Raw genomic sequence first — 19,226 nt, 5'->3', positions numbered from 1 at the left:
TATGTGTGTTTTAAATGTGATGCATTTCTGTAGATTTAGAAGAATATGTTTGATGTTGCAATTCAAATATTCTGTTATTAACAAATGAACACAAATGTTGTACACATGGTTTTTCTTTGTTGTTGATTATTTTGTGTTGAATAGTGTATGTACACACAAGACTGCATCTGAAAAAGGAATCGGTTGCTGGTTGTCATACATTTTGTGTCATCTTTACTGCTCACAAGTGCTGCAGCTGCTCTCATTAGCGACTGCATCATTAGTCGTGCAATTATAGTGCATAAGACCCAGCGAGACTCATAACTATCAGTTGCTGTCAGGCCTGTAGTATTGCATCAAGCACGGAGGACAGTTAGGCACAACGTAGGCGTATAAACAGAGACTCGCTGAATGATTCATAACTGTAATACCATCATGAGCGTTAAGATTTTTTCTCTGCACAGTATTGACATGCTAGGTCTGTGTAAGATGATGCTAAACTGTTCTTTTCATTACACCCCCCCCCATCACCATCTCTGCAGTTTCCTGATACCTGCGAGGAGTCTGCGTCGCCATTCGTCTTCATCTGCACCAACCCCCAGGAGCTGCTAGTGAAATTCCCCATGAAAGGGAAGCACAAGATCTGTAAGTCCTGCTTCTTTCATGTCCAGGGAAGTGGAGGGGATGAAATTAGCCTGAGCAAATTAAGAATTTCTTTCTCTCTCTCTCTCTCTCTTTTTTAATCAGCTTTCAGGCCTATGCTTACACACATACATAAAAAGACACCGAAAAAAGTGATAATGCCACACAGTTCCCAGTTGGTATATTTTCATTAATAAAACAAAATTACAGACATGTGCGCACGGCGCGCTCACAGACACACACACACACACGCACAGATTCTCTGAGAGCCATCTGTAAAGACAGGACTTTGCTGTCAGGTTGCCTGGGGGACTAGCTAGGCCTGGATGTGCAATGTTGTTGCTGTATTGTGTGATTTATAAGAGAACTCAAACACATTTTCCCTGTGCTGCCATAGCTGCTGCTGCAAAAATGATGTACCTGCAAGCTCCTTTGTTAGTATTTCTAAACCCTCTGAAGACTTGAGAGGATTGTTTATGCAGCTGTGCCTCTTGCAGATCTTTTGATATTGGTGGAGAATGCTTTTTGAGATTCTCAAGATAAAATGTAGCAGGAGCTGTGACCCTTTTTTTTAAAAAAAAAAAACAAAACTGGATATGATCACTTTGTCTCAGTGTTTTGTGAATATAATGTGCGGTTAAAAAAGGTTTTGGAGGTGTAACTCAGACCTGAACATCAAAGGATTTAATGAAATTCTTGTTAAGTAGGATGTCAGCAAAGTATTACTGATATGGAAGTTCTTAGAAGTCTGTGACTGCTTTTAAACTCTTGTTTTTTTAAAGTTTTTTTGGACTTTGCTGCTACACTACACCTGGAGTGGAAAAAGGGCTTGTGTACGCCTGTTCTTTTCTTTTCATTTTCACTTTTTGGCGGACGTTAACTGATGATCTTGACTAAAAGGTTGAAACTTGCTGACACATTGTTATAGGCTTGCTGATGTAGGCACAGATTGCTGTTGGAAAAATCAGTTCCTGCATTATTTAAACTGACTGTAGGTTGCGGTTTATGAATCAGCAGTTTTCTTTTTATTGGTGAATAAATAAATATGGCTTCCTTAAAGTTCCCTGCTGGAAATTATAACCACTAATAGATTTCATTTTCTTAATTTGTAAAGTACCTGCAGCCAATTTCTTTTCCCAATACAGCTGCAAGAACTCATTTGTGAACATTTTGAAATTTCTTACTAACATAACCTGATGTTTGTCTAAGTCAGTGGTATAGGCATACTCAGTTGTCATACTTTAAATGCTTTGAGCAATCACTAACAATGCAAGCTGGCAAAAGCATGTCAAGACTTGGATTTAGCAACTTGTATAAGGTAGAAGACATTTCCTGTAGCTGCTAATGAGACTTGCACAACTGTGAGGAGGAATGTTTCTCCTCAAAACAAAAAACTTTCAGTTCATCAATATTTTTTGGATGTTTTGATTGAACGGACCTCGTTGGGTCATGCTGCAGCATCTCATTTGGTTTAAGTTCAGGACTCTGACTTTTTTCCCTCTTCTTTTTCTTGACCTACTCTGCTGCAGTCTGTTCTCAGCTTCATCCCGTCTTGCTACGCTGAAGCTGGCACAGTTGTGAATTTTTCTCTCACTGTGCTTCTCAATCCAAGTGTCATTGTTTTCCATTAGAAAGATGTCTTCAACAGCTGCCAGCAACTTGTTGATGTCTCCTCCTTGCCCCAGTTTCTTTTAATGGCTTTTTTGCCTGCTGTTAACTGTATTTAAATCAAAGGAAATGCCCTCTTTTCCATTTCATTTGTTCCATCCCCCAAATTTTTTCTCACTGGATTTGTGTGTCGAACACTAAATATTGCAAGTCTGAATAATAATCCATCACCAAATCCTGCCTCTTACAGAAGACAAACACTGCAGTAAGCCTTTAATCTGTGGTTTGTTTTAAGACGTTACATTTCTGTTATCCATAAAGAAATGTCTGTATTGGCTTAATTCTGGATTCTCTTTTGCGTGTCTTTACCTGCTGAGATATTTAACAGTGTTGTAATATTCTGTCTTCCATTTATTTTCAAACTGCCTTCTTGCTTTGTTCCAGCTCTAGCTCGTACATGCATAATTTGCCACATCGTGTCTACGCAAACAGTCGTCACAGATTTTTGATGACTGTTTAGTCAAGGAACCCAGTTACAGTTGATTTGCCTTTTTTTTTTTCTTCTTCTCTCAAATAACATTCAAAGACCTTGTAAATTATTCACTTTTATATAACCTAAAAATGAACCCAGACACCAGGCAGTACTTCACTACATAGTGCTGTTGATGTAGGCCAATATGTAATGCAAAAACATTGTTCAGTATAACATCCTTTTACAAAAGCTGTGTCATTATTAAAAATGTAAGTACACAAAAGTTATGTAATCATGTGCAAGGCCACTTTACTTATTTCCTAATTACATTGTCTCCTTCTTTGCAGTGCAGAGTATTAAATCCATACATTATATACTCATGTTATCCAGCCCATAACAAGATGCTCCCATCTGTGCTGGATGGTTTGAATTGGTTATCTTGACCTACACAGTCCCACTTGTCTTCTTCTGTCAGCAGCTAGCTTTTCACTGTGTCATTCTCTTGCTCTCTTGGCCCTCTTCTACCTCAATTCCCACTGCATCTCATGGGTCAGGGCACTGCCGCTCATCTTAGCCTGGAGGGTTTAGCACTAGTATTTTTTTTTGCTCCTCAAGCAGTTTACATTGACAAGATCTGCTTGTCACTGTCATTGCCGACCATGTCACACCTCATCACAATGAGCAAGAAAAGGGATGAACAGTTCTGTGCTTTTCAAACCCTTCCAGCACTCTCACTGCTGTCTTACATAATGATCAAAAAAAAGATATATTTGTAATAACCTATATGTCATGGTTTGGCTGTGTGGTGGAAGGGTAGGACCCAAATGCAGGACGCGTGACACTGGAGCTAAACTTTAACAGCTTTATCATGCTGAGGCTTACAGGAGAAAATAAACAAAACAACAAAATCTCAACCAAGGCCAAAACACAAAAAACAAGCCTGGGAGAACTAGAGGAAAAAGTAAACTGGGAAACACACAGCAGGAAGGAGAAACACTGACAGTGATGCAACAATGATCAGATGAAAACTGAGGGCTTAAATACACAGCAGGTAATTAGGGCAAGAGGAAACAGCAGGGCGCACAACCGGTGAAGCAAATGAAACTAATAACAGGGGAAGCAAAACTAAACACAAAGCACAGGGAACACAAGACTGTCAAAATAATACAGGAAGTGACTAAACAAGGAACGCGCAGACTTGACACGGGGAACTGGCACACAGACACTGGACAGAGACGCAGACCTGACACAGGGAAACACAAGGGACTAGAATAAACTGAGGAATACAAAAGAAAACTAATAAACATAATCAGAGAAATAACTGAAACACAACCAAGAAAACAGTAAACACTGGGCCACCGGCCCAGGACCATGACACTATAAAGTGCTGAAAGCATGTCATACAATATATAAAAACTGAATTGTTGAAACTGGGCAAATCTCACATATACAAATACTGTACACATGAATAATATTGGATGCATTGGGCAATTCTCAAATAATCTTATTTAGCCCCTTTCTCCAGCCAGTTGGATTACTTAGTATGTGATGTAATGATAGATACAAACTCAGCTGATCAGTTATTACCCTGTGGGGGAGTCTGTGACATTTAAAATGATGTATAGTCAAGGCCCACTCTTGTAATAAGGGATGTGCATTAGGGTTTACAGTCACATCCTGTGGACATTTGTATCTGTATGTGTGCTTCTTTGTAAGCTGAAGGTCAGTCTGGGTGTTGAAAGCTATTTGGATCTCTTGACATGAATCCACATTTCCTTCTTCTATACCTCATGTAGCTAGCCTATTCTCTGCCCATGTTTTTCTTAGCCTGATATATTCTAAAAGAAGTGGCTATGCACACACAGAAAGTAAAATAAAACAGAGCGTTTGCTGCTATACTTAAGACATGTAACCACGCACCGCTTGATAACTCTAATATTAACTGACAGGGACTTGTCAAAAACGGTTACATAAAATAACCCAATACAAAAGATGTAAACAAAGCAAAGGATGTGAAAAGCAATCATAATGCTCAGCAGGTCATAACAGCTGACTGTATTTCAACTTGGAAAAAATAGGACAAGTCCCACTGAACAGTTTATTATCTCACAGCATGCAGGGATCCATGAATGAAATCTCTGGACCTGCCGCTGAATCTCAAGCGAGGTGGATACATCACAATTAGCTACCAAACATGACTGATTGTAAAATAGTAGGTGCGATAGTGTGGAATTAGTCTGGCTGTTCTCACACACAGGTTAGTTTGCACCCTTCATATTCTTAAACTTTTTCGAAGGCGAAAATGTCCTTGTCAGAGATGAATGAAATAAATCCATCTTCATTGATTTCTCATTGGGTTTAACTTCTAGGCCTTCTAAGTATTTGTTGAAAAGGAGACCTGTCCATCACAGCTTATATTATAAAACACATTGGCTGGGGTGGTGTTGAGCCTGAAGCTGCTACTTGATGTTTTGCAGAACAAGAAACCTTGCTAGTTGACCTTGCTATTGTGATGCATCCAAAAAATTTTAAGTTCAGTCCTTTCAAGCAGGAGTACATTCCCAGTGTAATTGTCCATGAGTGAATCACATGGATTTAAGCCTTGGTTAAGGAATGCACAAACAATAAAGGAAAAAAAGATGTGCAAGCATTCCTATATTCATCTGACTGCAGCAGTGATTTAGAAGCTCAGCAGTTGAGGATCAGTGTACAGTTTTCATTCATTGGGCATCGAATGCCTTGTGTTCCATCTTGCATTAATTTTCTGGCTTCAAAGAAGTGCTGGCTGATTGTGCTGAAAATGATTCCATAATACAAATGATCAATTCTGCAATGCTTATTTATTCTTTTGGGATTCTTGGACTTTAATTCAGCATACTATACAGTACTGTGCAAGAGTATAGAGTCATCCCTTATTTCTTTATGCTTTGCTTCCCAGGAGCCAAAATATGTAGTCTACACATAACAGACAACTTAGCAATGAACCCATTTTGAATTGTATCTCTAGGCACTGTTACTAGCAGCCTGTAGCAAAAACACATAATTTGTTCCCATTTCTTTAGTTCAATCTATGAAAAAACATAATACAGACATAAAATAGTATTTCTGCACCAACAATGTGATTACCAAAGAGCTGTTACCTGAAAACATGGCGTATCTTGGCATGGTGTGCAGTGTGTCTTTAAAAAAAAAAATCAGAGGAAACTGAACAAGTGGAGGACAAAAGAATACGTGGCAGGCCTAAACAGCTGCAGCAGATGAACAGTGTCTGAAAGTCATGTCCTTAAGGCAGTGGAACACTTAACAGTCATGGATTGGCCTCCTCAGAGCCGGGACCTCAACATTATTGAAGCAGAGAACCGAACAAAAGGCAGTCAAGGATGAGCTTTGGCTGTCCTTCAAGAAGCCTGGAGAACTATTCCTGAAGCCTACTTAAAGAAGTTACAGGAAAGCTGCCTGAGAGATGTGTTATATACTGTATTTCCATGCATGTTTGGAGGTATTTCAATAAAGCGCTGCACCTATTTCCCATTTTGTAGCAAAATGTAAAGAATGAGGGGTTGCTCAAGACTTACACAGTACTGCACGACCAAGGAATTAATTTGAACATAAGCTAAACATGTGAATGAATCTCTGTAGCCACATGGTCGTTTTGCCAAAACACAGAAGGAAATTAAAATTGTTCCCCATTAAAGATGTAAACACAAAGTCCTTTTAACAGCTTTTAAAGAGCTCTCCATTCAGTTTCCACTGAATGTATAGTAACTTGTGAACATCTGACTCCAGTGAGTGCTTTGTGAACAATGGCTTATCTTCTGCTATACAGATTAGTTACACTGATGACTCTCCAGCAGATACAAAAGAGCTCTCTTTTGTTGTGGTTTCCAGCGACAAGAAAAGAAGTCAAGGGTATAATTACTGAGATGAGAAATTGAGCTTCGACACTAGGTCATGATGGAATCTCAAGTAGTGTAATTCATTGACATATATAATTTGAAAATCACTGGAGACTGGAGTCTTTTTTTTCAAGGACCTCAAGGTTGACGGTGTAGTTTTCTTTGAAGCCTGAAGTGACACCACTGTTTTCTTCCATCTGCTTTAAAAGCCCTTTAAATAGTAAAAAAAAAATAATGATATGAGAGTTTTGCTTTTGCGTTTATATTTATATTATATTACTATTACAATAAAGCAATTTTTCTATAGTATTTAGTAATGTTTTTCTGTCCAGTGAAACTAAAACTAAAAATGTTTCTTTGTAGATTGTTGAACATTTGATGAAAACAGTCTTGAGAGATGTTATTAGTAATTGTAATCTCATTGTTAGTTATGGCTCAGTCACACTTATCATGATCCTGGGGCCACGGCTCAGTGTTTTAAGTTTTGGGCTTCCTAGTTCTGTTCATTTTATTGGATGATCTTTGGTTTGTGTAATGTCTCCATTTATTCCATGGATTCTTTAGTATAACTTTCCGAGTTGCTTTAGTTGGATTCTTCCCTCATGTCAAGTTCCCTGTCTTTAGATCATGTTTGTGTCTTCCCCGTTTAGTTCTCACTTCCTGTTTTATTTTTAACCTAGCCTCCACTTCCCTGTGTGTCGTGTTGAGTTTTCCTTCCTCCCTACCTCATTAGTGTGATTCTGTCCACCTCTTGTCTCCAGCTGTCTTGTTATCCCTGGTGTATATATTTTCTGCGTTTTTCCCTTGTCCTTTGTTGCGTTGTAGTCATTGGCTCCTGCCCGCTGTGTGGTCCTCCCGTCTGTTTGTTCAAAGTGAGTCTTGTCCGGCTGGTTTTCCCAGCTAATAAAGCTGAAGTTTAAGTTAAGCCTTCTGTCTCTCGAGTTGCCTTCTTGCAGCAACTTCATCACTATTTGTGAGGGAATTTCTGATTCAAAGTTATGGTGTTCTGGCTAAACTCTGAATGTAAGCCGTTAATGTGAATTTTCTGTGTATGAAAACAGCAACAGATTTGTAACAGAGTTGCGATTTTTACCAATTTTATCACAGTTAATTTCTATATTATACTAAACAGATTGTACGGTTGCAAACTTGACCCCATTCATGGCACCATCTTACTGCACTTTCATCCCCATCTTGACACATTAAAGTTGCTTTGAAGATGGCAGGTGATGCCCCCCCCCCCCCCCCCCCCCCCCCCCCGTCTTTGAAGCAACCATTTCAAAGGTACCAAGTTAGTAACTTCATTGCACATAGTCAGAATAATTTTGTTCGTGCCGCGGTCTTCAACCACCAGTTTCCCCAGTGTGAGTGTAACTCATGATTTCTACTATCCTTACAGTAATTGCTCACAGACAGGTGTAACTTGGTTTTTCTTTGTCACTGGCAAAATGAAATTGCTTAAACATACACTCTGTTAGGAAATAGTAAAACACAGCAAAAACACCCAGCCAGTGATTTTTGCTGTGCATCAGTTTACTGCTGTCAGAAACACAGGACATTGTTTATTCCTTTTCTCTCCTGTGTTATATTTTATTTTAAAAGAAAACCATGACACACTTGAGGCTACTCAGTTTACCCCATCTCTGATCAGTTGCTTTTTATGCAGCGGAGCAGTTAGAAATGTTGGGTTTGCCTTCGTAGTAACTTAATACACCTCAGTGCAGCAGTGATATTGCTGAGATTATATGTTTAACTACTATTCTACTGCTGATGTTCAGTTTGTTAAATTGACTCATCACTCCCCATTATAGTGAATTGTATTAGAGATGGTACCTCAATTAACAGCGTATGTAACACTATCCCACGGAAACCCATAATATCCCAGTAACACACGCAGTAACTTGCTTAGAAGTAGTTGCATTTCATGCTTATGCTACAATTTGTCTCCATTGTGCTCTGTTAAAATTACACTCTTCGTAGGTTTGGGAATTGCTTAAAGCAAAGAAATCCATATTTACATGTTCTGCATAACAGCCACAAGCCCACGGACAAGTGAGTATGCATCAACAATACACAGTTCTCTTATTTGTTTGCTGAACATTCAGCATCACATCCCTTGTAGAGCACTTCCTGCTCTCTTTGCAGTGTAATTAGCATTTTCCGCATGTATACATTATTGAGCGGTTGCAATATGAACAGCTTTTATCACTCAGTTTGAATAACATATGGAAATAACACTATATATATATATATATATATATATACACCTAGAGAAAATACTGCAGCTGAATTTTGCTCTAGTAATCATCAACTACACTTTTTCCTTGTGATTACCTTTTTTGTTTTATTTGTGAAATCTCAGCATCATGGGATTGCAAATAGAGAGAGCCAATTATCCAACAAATGTCCAGCTTTTCTCTTGAGGTAGTCATGCTTTTTTTCTCCTCTATTTCTCCCCGGTGCTGTTCTTCTTCTTCTGTCATCCACTGCTGGGAGACAGAAAGAGGTTAGTGCAACGGAAGTCCTTTTTTGGTTATTTATTCATGGATTTTCCATTTAATATTCATGCCTTTCTCAGGACTATCTGGGTGCAAAAGAGAATTTGCTGCCTCGGAGGCTGCAGGGGCCAAAAATCGGGTTTCAGCTCCAATGAGCCCAGCGGATGAAGGGGAAAAAAAGAGAGCGAGCGATAGAGAGGGAATGAGCAAGTGGGGTTTCATGTGTTCTCTAGTAAATGAGAGGCAGGCCTTGAAGGTGACAGGCTGTGTTTATTACTGATCTGTCAGCCGGTTAATGGGGAGAGGAGAGGAGAAAAGAGAGGAGGGAGCTGAGCTGCTGAGTAGAGACCAGAGCAAACAGACATGGGAGCCCCAAGCAATAAACTTTGCCATCCTAGATCTGCTTGTCCTTACAGATTTAGTAAGAACACTCCTGCATGCTAAATTAGGAACTGTAAAAAAAGACAGTGTGGTTTTTTTTTTTTTTTTGCATTGTTATAAAATTAGGATGTTTCAATAAATGAACACTGACAGAAAGCTCTGGGATCAGTTGTTTCCATACTATGTTTTGTCTTATAGCCTTTCTCCATCCATGGTGTTGCAGTGCAGTTTAAAATATTATACCTCTGCAGACTTTACACACAGATAAATGTGTCAGCACATCAGTGAATGCAAGCGTCCAACTCAGTATAAAGACTGAAACATGGTCTTCTTTTTTAGGTGTGCTGTAAAAGGGTTACACATTTGCTCATCTGAACTCACTTCCCAATAGGATTGACCGATAAGCACGTTTGCACAGAATATAACATTTGGTGTCTTTTGCCACCTTCAGTATGAGCTCTCCAGTAAACACTTTATTACCTTGAAATCAATTGTTACACTTGTCATGGGCATTATGATTTTCATCAGGTTAACACAAAAGCCTAACAGATTACAATGAAATGAGTTGAGTGATAATGATGGGCGACGTGACCTAAAATCAATATTACAATAGTAACACATATAACGGTTATAATCATGTTCATATAAACAATTCTGCACATATTTGACCCCAAGTAAATATTTATTTAATGTTAATTTACACAGCAAAATCCTGCTGTATGTTTTGGTGCAGTATCTTACATGGATTTGTCACATCCGTGTGTGTTTGTGTGCGCGTGCATGTGAGTGAGTGAACGTGAACAAAGGTTATGAGCATGCATTAACTGATGTAAGTGTTGATTTGTTATTGAGGGTCTGGTCACATTAAGGCAGCTACAGTATGGTACAGATTGGCTGGCTGCCTGTGTGAAAGATTTAACTTATTGAGCACATCGACGTGAGTGAAATTAGGTTGGTTAGAAAGTCATAATGTTGATTAATGGAGTTATTTGATTAGTTGCCCAGCCCCAGTGAAAAGAGCAAGTGATTAGTTTTGGTGCTGACAGGATATTGAAAGGATGTCTTTACATTTTGAGACATGATATGTTGAATTTTATTTTATTTCTTTTCTACTTATAAATTGGAAGCTAGATCTTGGTTTGGAAAATTAATTGAAAGTGTATTTTCAAAATACCATTTTTAATATTGTGTAGCCCCCCAACAGGACATGCTTTGCCTGAGAGCTTAGTAGCATTTGATTGCAGTAGAGCTCAGAGGTTTTATCAGCTGCTAATGATAATGAAACCTCCTGGCTTTCCATTTCACTAAAGGCTGAAAAGGCTGTGTAAAGAAATTGCTCTTTGTTGTAACAATAGATTTGTCTTTTCTTATCTTAACAAGCATTATTGCCTTTATCAGTCGCCATTACAAAATACATATCAATCAGCTTTTGACGTTCTGCTGCTTTCCTTAGTGTCACGTTTACTGTGTGAACGACGTCCTTTCTGCACTCCCGATCATCATTCTTTAATGTAGTGCTGTTATTTTCATCTTTACAGTCTATGTGTTAACACATAGACATATGTGGTCCTGGTTTGAACAGCTTGTGTCCTTGTCTGTGCGACGAAGGCATTTGAATATGCTACCCTACATTCGTCATTGAGATGTAGCTATAAATTATTGTTGTATCAAGTTTCTGAGAATATCCGAGACACTGTACAAAAATTCATTTAATCTTCAGGAATGTAGCAGGGAGGGAGAGTAGTCTTTTTCTTGTGCCTAATTCCAATTTACTGGTTTTGTAGCCAAATTATTTTCATGCAACAAATAGTCTTCACTCTTTTCCCTGAGAGAAAAAAAGATTTTTTTTTTCCACATGCCTGTTTGGCTCATCACACAGTTGGTTTCAATCTTACCTGAGGCTTACAGAGAACACAGCTAATCATTTATTCACAGTCTACCCTGATCCAGTGTCTCAAGCACTCAAGCTACTCATCTACCTAACAAAGCAGCAAACTAAACACAGTTTGTTCCGTGTCTCCATCCATGTGCACCGTTCTAGTTGCATTTTAAATATGTAGCTCTCTACTTATGTGAAAGGTATGATCCAAATGATGGTTTTAAAACATCTGGCCCTGCCTCCATTTGGACTGGGCCATTATGTTGTGTGCCCTCAGTTTTTTGTTTTCATTCCCACCTTTCCTCTTTAGTTTTTATGTTTTGCCCGTCGTTTCTCCCTCTTTGTCTTTGTCTCTGTCCTAAGCCTTTCAGAGTAATCAGTCGGGGTTAGCACTGTGGAGTGGGGGGGTTGAGTGCAGATAGCAATGTGATCAATGTCCTTGGTTAGTGAGAGATTACTCCTCTGCGTGTGTGTGTGTGTGTGTGTGTGTGTGCGCGTGCACACACTAGGTCTGCATTTGTGTTTAACTGATTACAAGCGGCCTGCTAGTTAGCAGAACTGCAGTTAGGCTGCTGCCCCGATTTTTGTTTATTTGTCAGGTAAGGAACTGAGGATCAATAGGTGGATTATTTGCACAGTTCAAGTAGCTGATTGAAGTGATGGTGTTAAATTAGACATGGCCAGAGAGTCAGTTAAGTTATTGTAAATGCGTCTGTGAATGTTTACCCACCCAGCTCTGAGTTTTTACAGATTTAAATATTTTTGAGTTTTACTCTGTAAAATTTCTCTTTTTGAGGTGATGAAACTCAAATGATTTTTTTAATAGCTTGAGCTATTTTTTTTTCCGACTAAGTAAGACCCAGATAAAAGTATATTTAAAGACTGCTTTTCTATTGTATGTCTACTTTTTCATTACTAGTATAGCATCCAAATGTGGTGTGTCAGGGAATTTCCTGGTTATGGATTTTAGGGAAAACATTATGCGTGCTCTGTGATACTGATCTGTTCTATGTGGGTCCCATTATTTTCACAGTTCAGTTGCTGACTGTGTGTTTTATTTCCCTTCATGTCAGAATAGCAAAGCTGTAACACTATGAGCAAAGGAGGTAGTTGGATTAACTGTCACTCTGCTAAATGAAGAAAGGAAACATCTTTGAAGTCATTTTGAAGCTGTCTTGCTGATGCTTGTCAAGAGTCAGTAATCACTCCTAATAAGGCTCTATGCATGAATAATGATTCCATTTAAATATCAGTAATTGCATATTCACGTTAGGATGGTAGTTATGTTACTTGTGCTGTTTGAAGTAATGGGATTACAGTGACGCACCATTTTTGTGCAGTTAAAACAATTCTGGGCACTTTAATTAATCTGTAATAGACGTGTACATATAGCATATAATCCATCCATTTTCTTAACTGCTTATAAGATTCTGGGTTGCGGTGGGGCTGGAGCCTATCCCAGCTATCATAGGGCAAAAGGAGAGGTACGTGCTGGACAGGGCGCCAGTCTATCACAGGGCTAACAGACAGCCATTCACGCTCGCATCCACACCTACTGCCAATTTAAAATCACCAATTAACCTAATATGCATGTTTTTAGACTGTGGGACGAAGCAATATACAAAACGCCATCAATCTATTTTGTGAAAAGCTTTTTACAGTATCTAATAAATGAATAATAACAAATACCATCAGTCACTTGCTAAATTACATGCATTTGTATGAATAAACTGTATGTGTTTATTAAAGATTTATATAATACTCTTATAGCAACATTACTTAATCTCCAGTGTCCCCCTGCAGTGCTTTGCAGCTGTGTGATTTTGTTGGAGATTATTATATTTTTATGTTTATGTTAGGCGCCCTTCAGAGAAATATTGCATTACTTAACAATATAAAGACCGACTTGTGAAAAGCACGGTTGTCTAAGTACGAACACGACGCTGTGCTGCTGCAGAGCCATCAACATTTCTTTCAAAACACATCTTAACTAATGTGATCATCTGACTGCACTTGCAAGAAATATCAACAGCAGTAATTCTCCTCAGAGGATGCTGTCAGCTTTCCATCATCTGTCAGTGTTTTCACTTTGCCTGTTTTCAAAAGAGCATTTGATTCTTGTAGTTTTCCTCTCCCTCTGAAAAGAAGCAGACAGATGTAATAGCCATTAGCCTCGGGGAGAGACGGCACAGATGTGTCAACAAGGCTTGACTTTTACAGTCCAAGTGAAGTCTGAGCAAACAGTGGCTGTGTAGAGGCCTGTGTGGTTGAGCAGTGATCCAGGGACACGGTTGCACGCCGTTGCCCCGGGACTCCAAACAGACCGTGACTCTAGCTCTCATTATAAGAGTGGGTCAGACCACCCCAGTACGGAAAATAAATAATGCAGGGGAAAACCTGAGTGCTGCCACCTCATGACAACATCCACACAACCTCGTCCTTCACGGAGAAGTGGTTCAGCTCTTTATATACTGCTGCTGTTATGAGCTGTGTTTTTATGCTCTCAGCATTTTGTCGCTTTTGAGAGCATTTATTTGCTAATTTGTGTCACACCTGACTAATTTGTTGTGTCTATAAAATAACACAAAAACTGTTTATGCTCACGATTTCCTCAAACCCTAATTGATATTGAGTTTGCTTACAGTACGAAACCCCAAAATATACAGTCCAAAATTACAAATTACAAAGAAAAGCAACAAATCCATAATTTACAGTCTGGAGTGATGAACTTGCTGCTTTTTATTTATTTTTTAATCGATTCATTGTTTTAATCTCTTGTATGAGATGGTGTCTGCTCTTTGGCAAATCTAAATATCTGTCTTATCTAAATCCACTCACTTCATCCTTTCATTCTTTCTTGTGGCCTCCAAAAATCCTTCCAAAAAAAAAAAATCCAGTTCTCTATCTTAATTTGATCTCAATTTCCTGTAGCAGTCGCAATGCAAAGTCTAAGATGAAAGAGTAGAAATTCTAATTAAGCTGTAATGGCAGCAGCAAGTTGATATTTTTACTCCTTGTACATTTCTCCCTAGTCAGTCCTCACCCTGCCTGTATGTTTAGCTTGATCTCTTCAAATTTATTTCCTACTTTGTAACCAGAGGCAAGAGCCCTTGACTTGCTGCCCCCACAGCAGCAGCCGAGGCAGCCATTTAAGTTGTGATTAAAAATTAATGGTTGAGTGAGAGGCAGCAGAGAGGGAACAGGAGAGGGCAGAGAAAGAAAGACACAATACTTGAGCGTAAGGATAGGCTTTGGAGAGGGGAACATGCCCAAGCTGCAGCTGCTCCATGATAGAGGGTTGCAGGGTCTTCTCACAACTCTGCTGTGTTTAACTGCTCTGCTCACACCCCACCATGAATATTGCATTACTGCACTATAGGGCTCCTTGTGTTACCCCCACTGAGCGCCGAGCAGTTGCAGAAGCATCCAAGTCGAGCCTGCCCCCACTGTGAGAGGGGCCTCCACATTTTGTTAGACACACCACACAAACCAGACCAGCTTTCACGCCACATAATTGGCAGACTCATTCAGAGAGGACCCTGCCTCATTACATGTCACATGCAATTATAATAAGTGCAGCAACAAAAATATTTGCTGACATTTAAAACCATTGTTGCTGTTTTTCCTCGCCGTCAGATCTTTGATGAAGCTGTTTAAAGGACCCGTTAGAGTTTTGTTATGGCATTTTTTTTTCCTAGTTACTGAGTGAAGGAAGGCAGAGATTTTAGGAAATACCAACATCCAGTGGCCATACTCATTGAAAATGGTTTTATTGTGAAATGTTTTAGCTCTCTGTTAACTGAAAGCTTTCTGAGCAAGGTCAGTGGAATAAAGGGTAATCAACTGGAGCCTTGGCTAGCAATCTCGGTGCACCAATCTTTCTCTCTGGCCATTTCTTTAAAAGCTAAACAGAAATACCATGGGACCACATAGGGTCCTGACCTTGGCTTCACCAGATGATGAGTAGTGACACTTACATCGCGGCCTGGCCTTTTCTTCCTTCTGGCCTCGTTCTCAATACAGTTTCATTAAAGCATTTCTCAGAGTGCATTACCCACTGGTACATGCACTCGCTTCAGTACAGCCAACATTATTCCCGTGTAGTATAGCTTCTTCAGGATTGTGGCTCATAGTGCTTAAAGTACAGTGTGTATAGATGCACGATACTGTGCAAAAGTCTTGAGCCACCCTTCATTTCTTTATATTGCGCTAGGAAAATGGGAAACAGGTGCAGTGATTCATTGAAGCATGTGCAAACATACAGAAATGCAGTATATAAGGCAAAAACAGAGTCAGTACAATTCTCAAAAGTTTGAAAGCTTTAAAGTCAATATTTTGACCACCTTTGTTCAGCACAGCCTGAACTCTCTGAGGCAGCTTTCCTGTCATTTCTTTAAGTAGTCTTCAGGAATAGTTCTCCAGGCTTCTTGAAGGACATTCAAAGATCTTTTTTGGATGTTGGCTGCCTTTTTGTTCTGCTCTGTCAACATGATCCACCACTGCTTCAGGTCTGGGCTAAATCTGACAGTATTTTTCTGTGTTCATAATTCCATAAATTTTGAGAAGATCCCCAACACCACTGGCTGAAATGCAGCCCCAAACCATGTACAACCACTGTTGTGCCTCTCTCCCAACCACCTCTGTAAATTAACAATGATTTGAACCAAAAATTTCAAATTTGTTTTAATCACTCCATGTGACCTGTTGCCACTGATTTTCAGTACAGTTCTTGTGTAATTTGGCATAACTCAGCCTTTTCTCCTCATTTCCCCAGGTTCCTTTTATGTGTTGCATGTACAGTTATATTAATCCCTACTGGCTGCTAGAATTCATTTTCACGCATATGCTAGCTGCATCTTTCAAGCTTTCAAATCACATCTTTGAATCTTTCTCCCAGGGAAATAAACTCCTGCAATATTTCATGCAATGTTCTCTGGCACTGTGGCATTAAAGATTGTGGTTTTCGCAATCGTAAATCAAAAATGTGACTTTGAAAATGTGTTTGAATTATTACGTTTTCATGAAAGAAATTCAGATTTGTGTTTAAATGTTAGGGACCAGCAGACTAAATTCCCCACTGTGTAGAAAGTGTTTATTGTTACATAATCTGACTGTGAACACCGGAGCATTTTTTTTTTTCCTCAGGGAGAAAGGCACTGTGTAGAAATGTGTCTAATCTCAGCAAGATTGAGGTATGGCACCAGTAAAAGTGGATGTCATCTCAGACTGTCAAGTTTAAGGTGTAATCAGATTTGTAAGATGTTCTTGCCACCTCCTCCTCGTCACCCACCTCCTGGTTGCTACACTCTGTTCCTTCATTCCTTTCCACACTTCTTACATAATTTGTTAATTCTGTCCCATTTCCTGTGCTGCCGCCATCGCTGTTCTTGCTTTAGGTGCTATTTGCAATGCTAATGAGGCGAGGCAGCAAGAAATGGTTTGTGGGGAAAAGGAGCTGCCTGGAAACATGGTGATATGGTAATATGGCTCACTATGGCACACAGACAATTCTCTTGGCAATATTATTGCATACTTGGTGTCATCATGTAAATTTTACTAGATCTCATGAGCATAATGATATGAGGGCGATCACCAAATCTAAAACCCCCTGAAGTCATCATAATTTTGTAATGAGGTGTGTTGATTCATTTAAAGTCTGTTACCCAAGTTTAGTTTTTGAGCATAAGAAATAATGGTTCGATGAAAAATCCACCATATATCCAAAATCTAAATTGTTAATAATTGGAATAACTTCTCACTCGCAATTAAAATTGACTGGTAATTTATTCAGGGAGATAGAAGCATGCCTGTTTATTAAAATGAGAAGAAACCTGCTCAGTCTCTTTGTTGTCTGGCAGAATAAGTAAGGTTAAAAAAAAAAGGAAAAGGAAAAAAGGAGCTATATAACACAAGATTTGATCACTCCATTGGCAAGTTTAGGAGCTTTGTATTTCCATCCATGTATTACTGTTAATAAATGTTAAGGCCAAGCTCTACCCTAACTGTTGCTCTTTTTCCCATCCTTGTGGTGTACCAGCTGAGCAAGCAAGGGACCACTGCTCAATTTCAACCCATGTCACCACCAGGCAGCTTTCAGTAGAAAGCTCCCCACTTATCTGCCTCGTGTCTGTGTGGTTGAAATTACAGTCATGGCAGCAGCAAATGCAAGTAAATGGATTATTGAGCAACTGTAAGTGGCTCACTCTAGTGAGCTGGCTGTGTGCTCTCTGTGGCCAGACAGGAAAAATCTAACAATGGCAATGTACTCCATGTTCCAGACTACAGTGGATAGCTTGCATGCCATTTTACAAGTGTGTGTGTGTGTGTGTCTGTGTGCGTGCGTGCGTGTGTGTGCGTGCATGCGTGTGTGTGCGTGTATAAAGGATTTAATATCATTCTGTTTACAGCTGGTTTTATGCCATTCTTGTCTATCTCGCATGCATATATGGATTTGATTATAAACCATTGTTCTTTCTTAGGATTGTTATTTGACAGTAATATGATGTCCCTCTTGTACTATCCCAACCCAGCAACAAAGTTACAAATAGCTGCTTACAGCTAAATCACTGGGAACCCCTCAATGAATGAGTGAAGCAGCAGATAATACTGTAAAAGATGCATTGGCCAGACTGTGGTTGTTCATTTCAAATGAGTCATATTTGAGAGGGGGATCATTGATCCAACTTTTTCCACTTCTGATCTAATACAGATACATCTGCTCAAAGGAACCTGCACATACTGAGTATATATCTGATACCTGTTTTAAACTAATAAACTGTATTCCTCACTGTGTGGAAGAAACTTGGAGGCATTTTTTTTTTAAATGTGGAAGGCAACATCAGACTTTACTTAGACATTGTTTCCCTGACTTTGTGTGCTTAAATAAATAGATCTAAGAACACAAATTTACTGAACTGGTATTTCTTAGTAATATTATAACTGACAACATGACAAAAATAAATACAAAGTAATGTATTCACATTATTCACCATAGTTATTTCTACTAGTCTCATTTCAGCTCAGTGTGAGTTTTTAGGCTGTAGCTGTTATTTACAGTCAAACTAGTTTCTCATTTTGCTCTCAGTGTGAGTGCGTGCACCTCCTTTTACTCCTCCTCCTCGCGCGCACACACACACACACACACACACACACACACACACACACACACACACACACAAAGAATGTGGACTACAAGATTGTATAAAAAAAGACATAATAGAGGCATACTATTTCCCTGGGAACATAACTTCTTCCACAAGAGATTTGCACTAACGTGTGTTGGTTTCTGTTTTTGAGTATAAACAGTAACTCTCACGTCTCTGTGAAAAAAATCAAGCATCAGATTCGAGTGCTAGTAGCACGTCAACTCTGAAGACTTCACTGTAGGGCTGCACAATTATGGCCACAATTATCTTGATTGTTATTGAGATCGTGATTATTGATTTTTAGTAACAGAAAATGTTCTTGTTGCACTGTCATGTCATTGTATCTGCATGATGGACATGAATAAAAGTTTATTAAGTTAACCATTTTTCTGAAGCCTTGGTTACTTAACATGGTTAGTGAACATAAATCATTAGAGCGGGAATGTGTTGGTGAATTCAGTGTGAGCTTGATGGATATGTTGACGTGCTGTAAGGTCTGCTTTCATGGACATCTGAGTTGGATGATTCACATTAGCCACCACTGCAGTGGGTTTTTTGGCCCTCATGCATTAATTATACTGCAGTTTGCGGTGAGTTTTCAGGTGGCTGAAAAAGTTAGCTGTGTTGCTTTGCGGTGCAGGCACACCTCCTCGGCACTCTTTGCATTTGATTTGTTCCTGGTTAGCATCGCTTGCACTAAATCCAAAGTATTTCCAAACAGTAAAT

General features: G+C 39.2%; 1 protein-coding gene across 1 annotated transcript in view; it reads left to right on the top strand.

Moving 5' to 3' along the window:
• trip4 (thyroid hormone receptor interactor 4) overlaps positions 1–19,226 on the top strand; it is an 82,344-nt gene that overhangs the window by 36,118 nt on the left and 27,000 nt on the right. Inside the window, exon 12 of the mRNA XM_030725873.1 lies at positions 522–624. Within this exon, the coding sequence (XP_030581733.1) occupies positions 522–624 (103 nt within the window). The remainder of the gene's footprint in view (positions 1–521; positions 625–19,226) is intronic.

This window comes from Archocentrus centrarchus, chromosome 3 (assembly GCF_007364275.1).
Source record: "Archocentrus centrarchus isolate MPI-CPG fArcCen1 chromosome 3, fArcCen1, whole genome shotgun sequence".
Classification (NCBI taxonomy): domain Eukaryota; kingdom Metazoa; phylum Chordata; class Actinopteri; order Cichliformes; family Cichlidae; genus Archocentrus; species Archocentrus centrarchus.
This window is presented reverse-complemented; position numbering and strand designations above follow the sequence as displayed.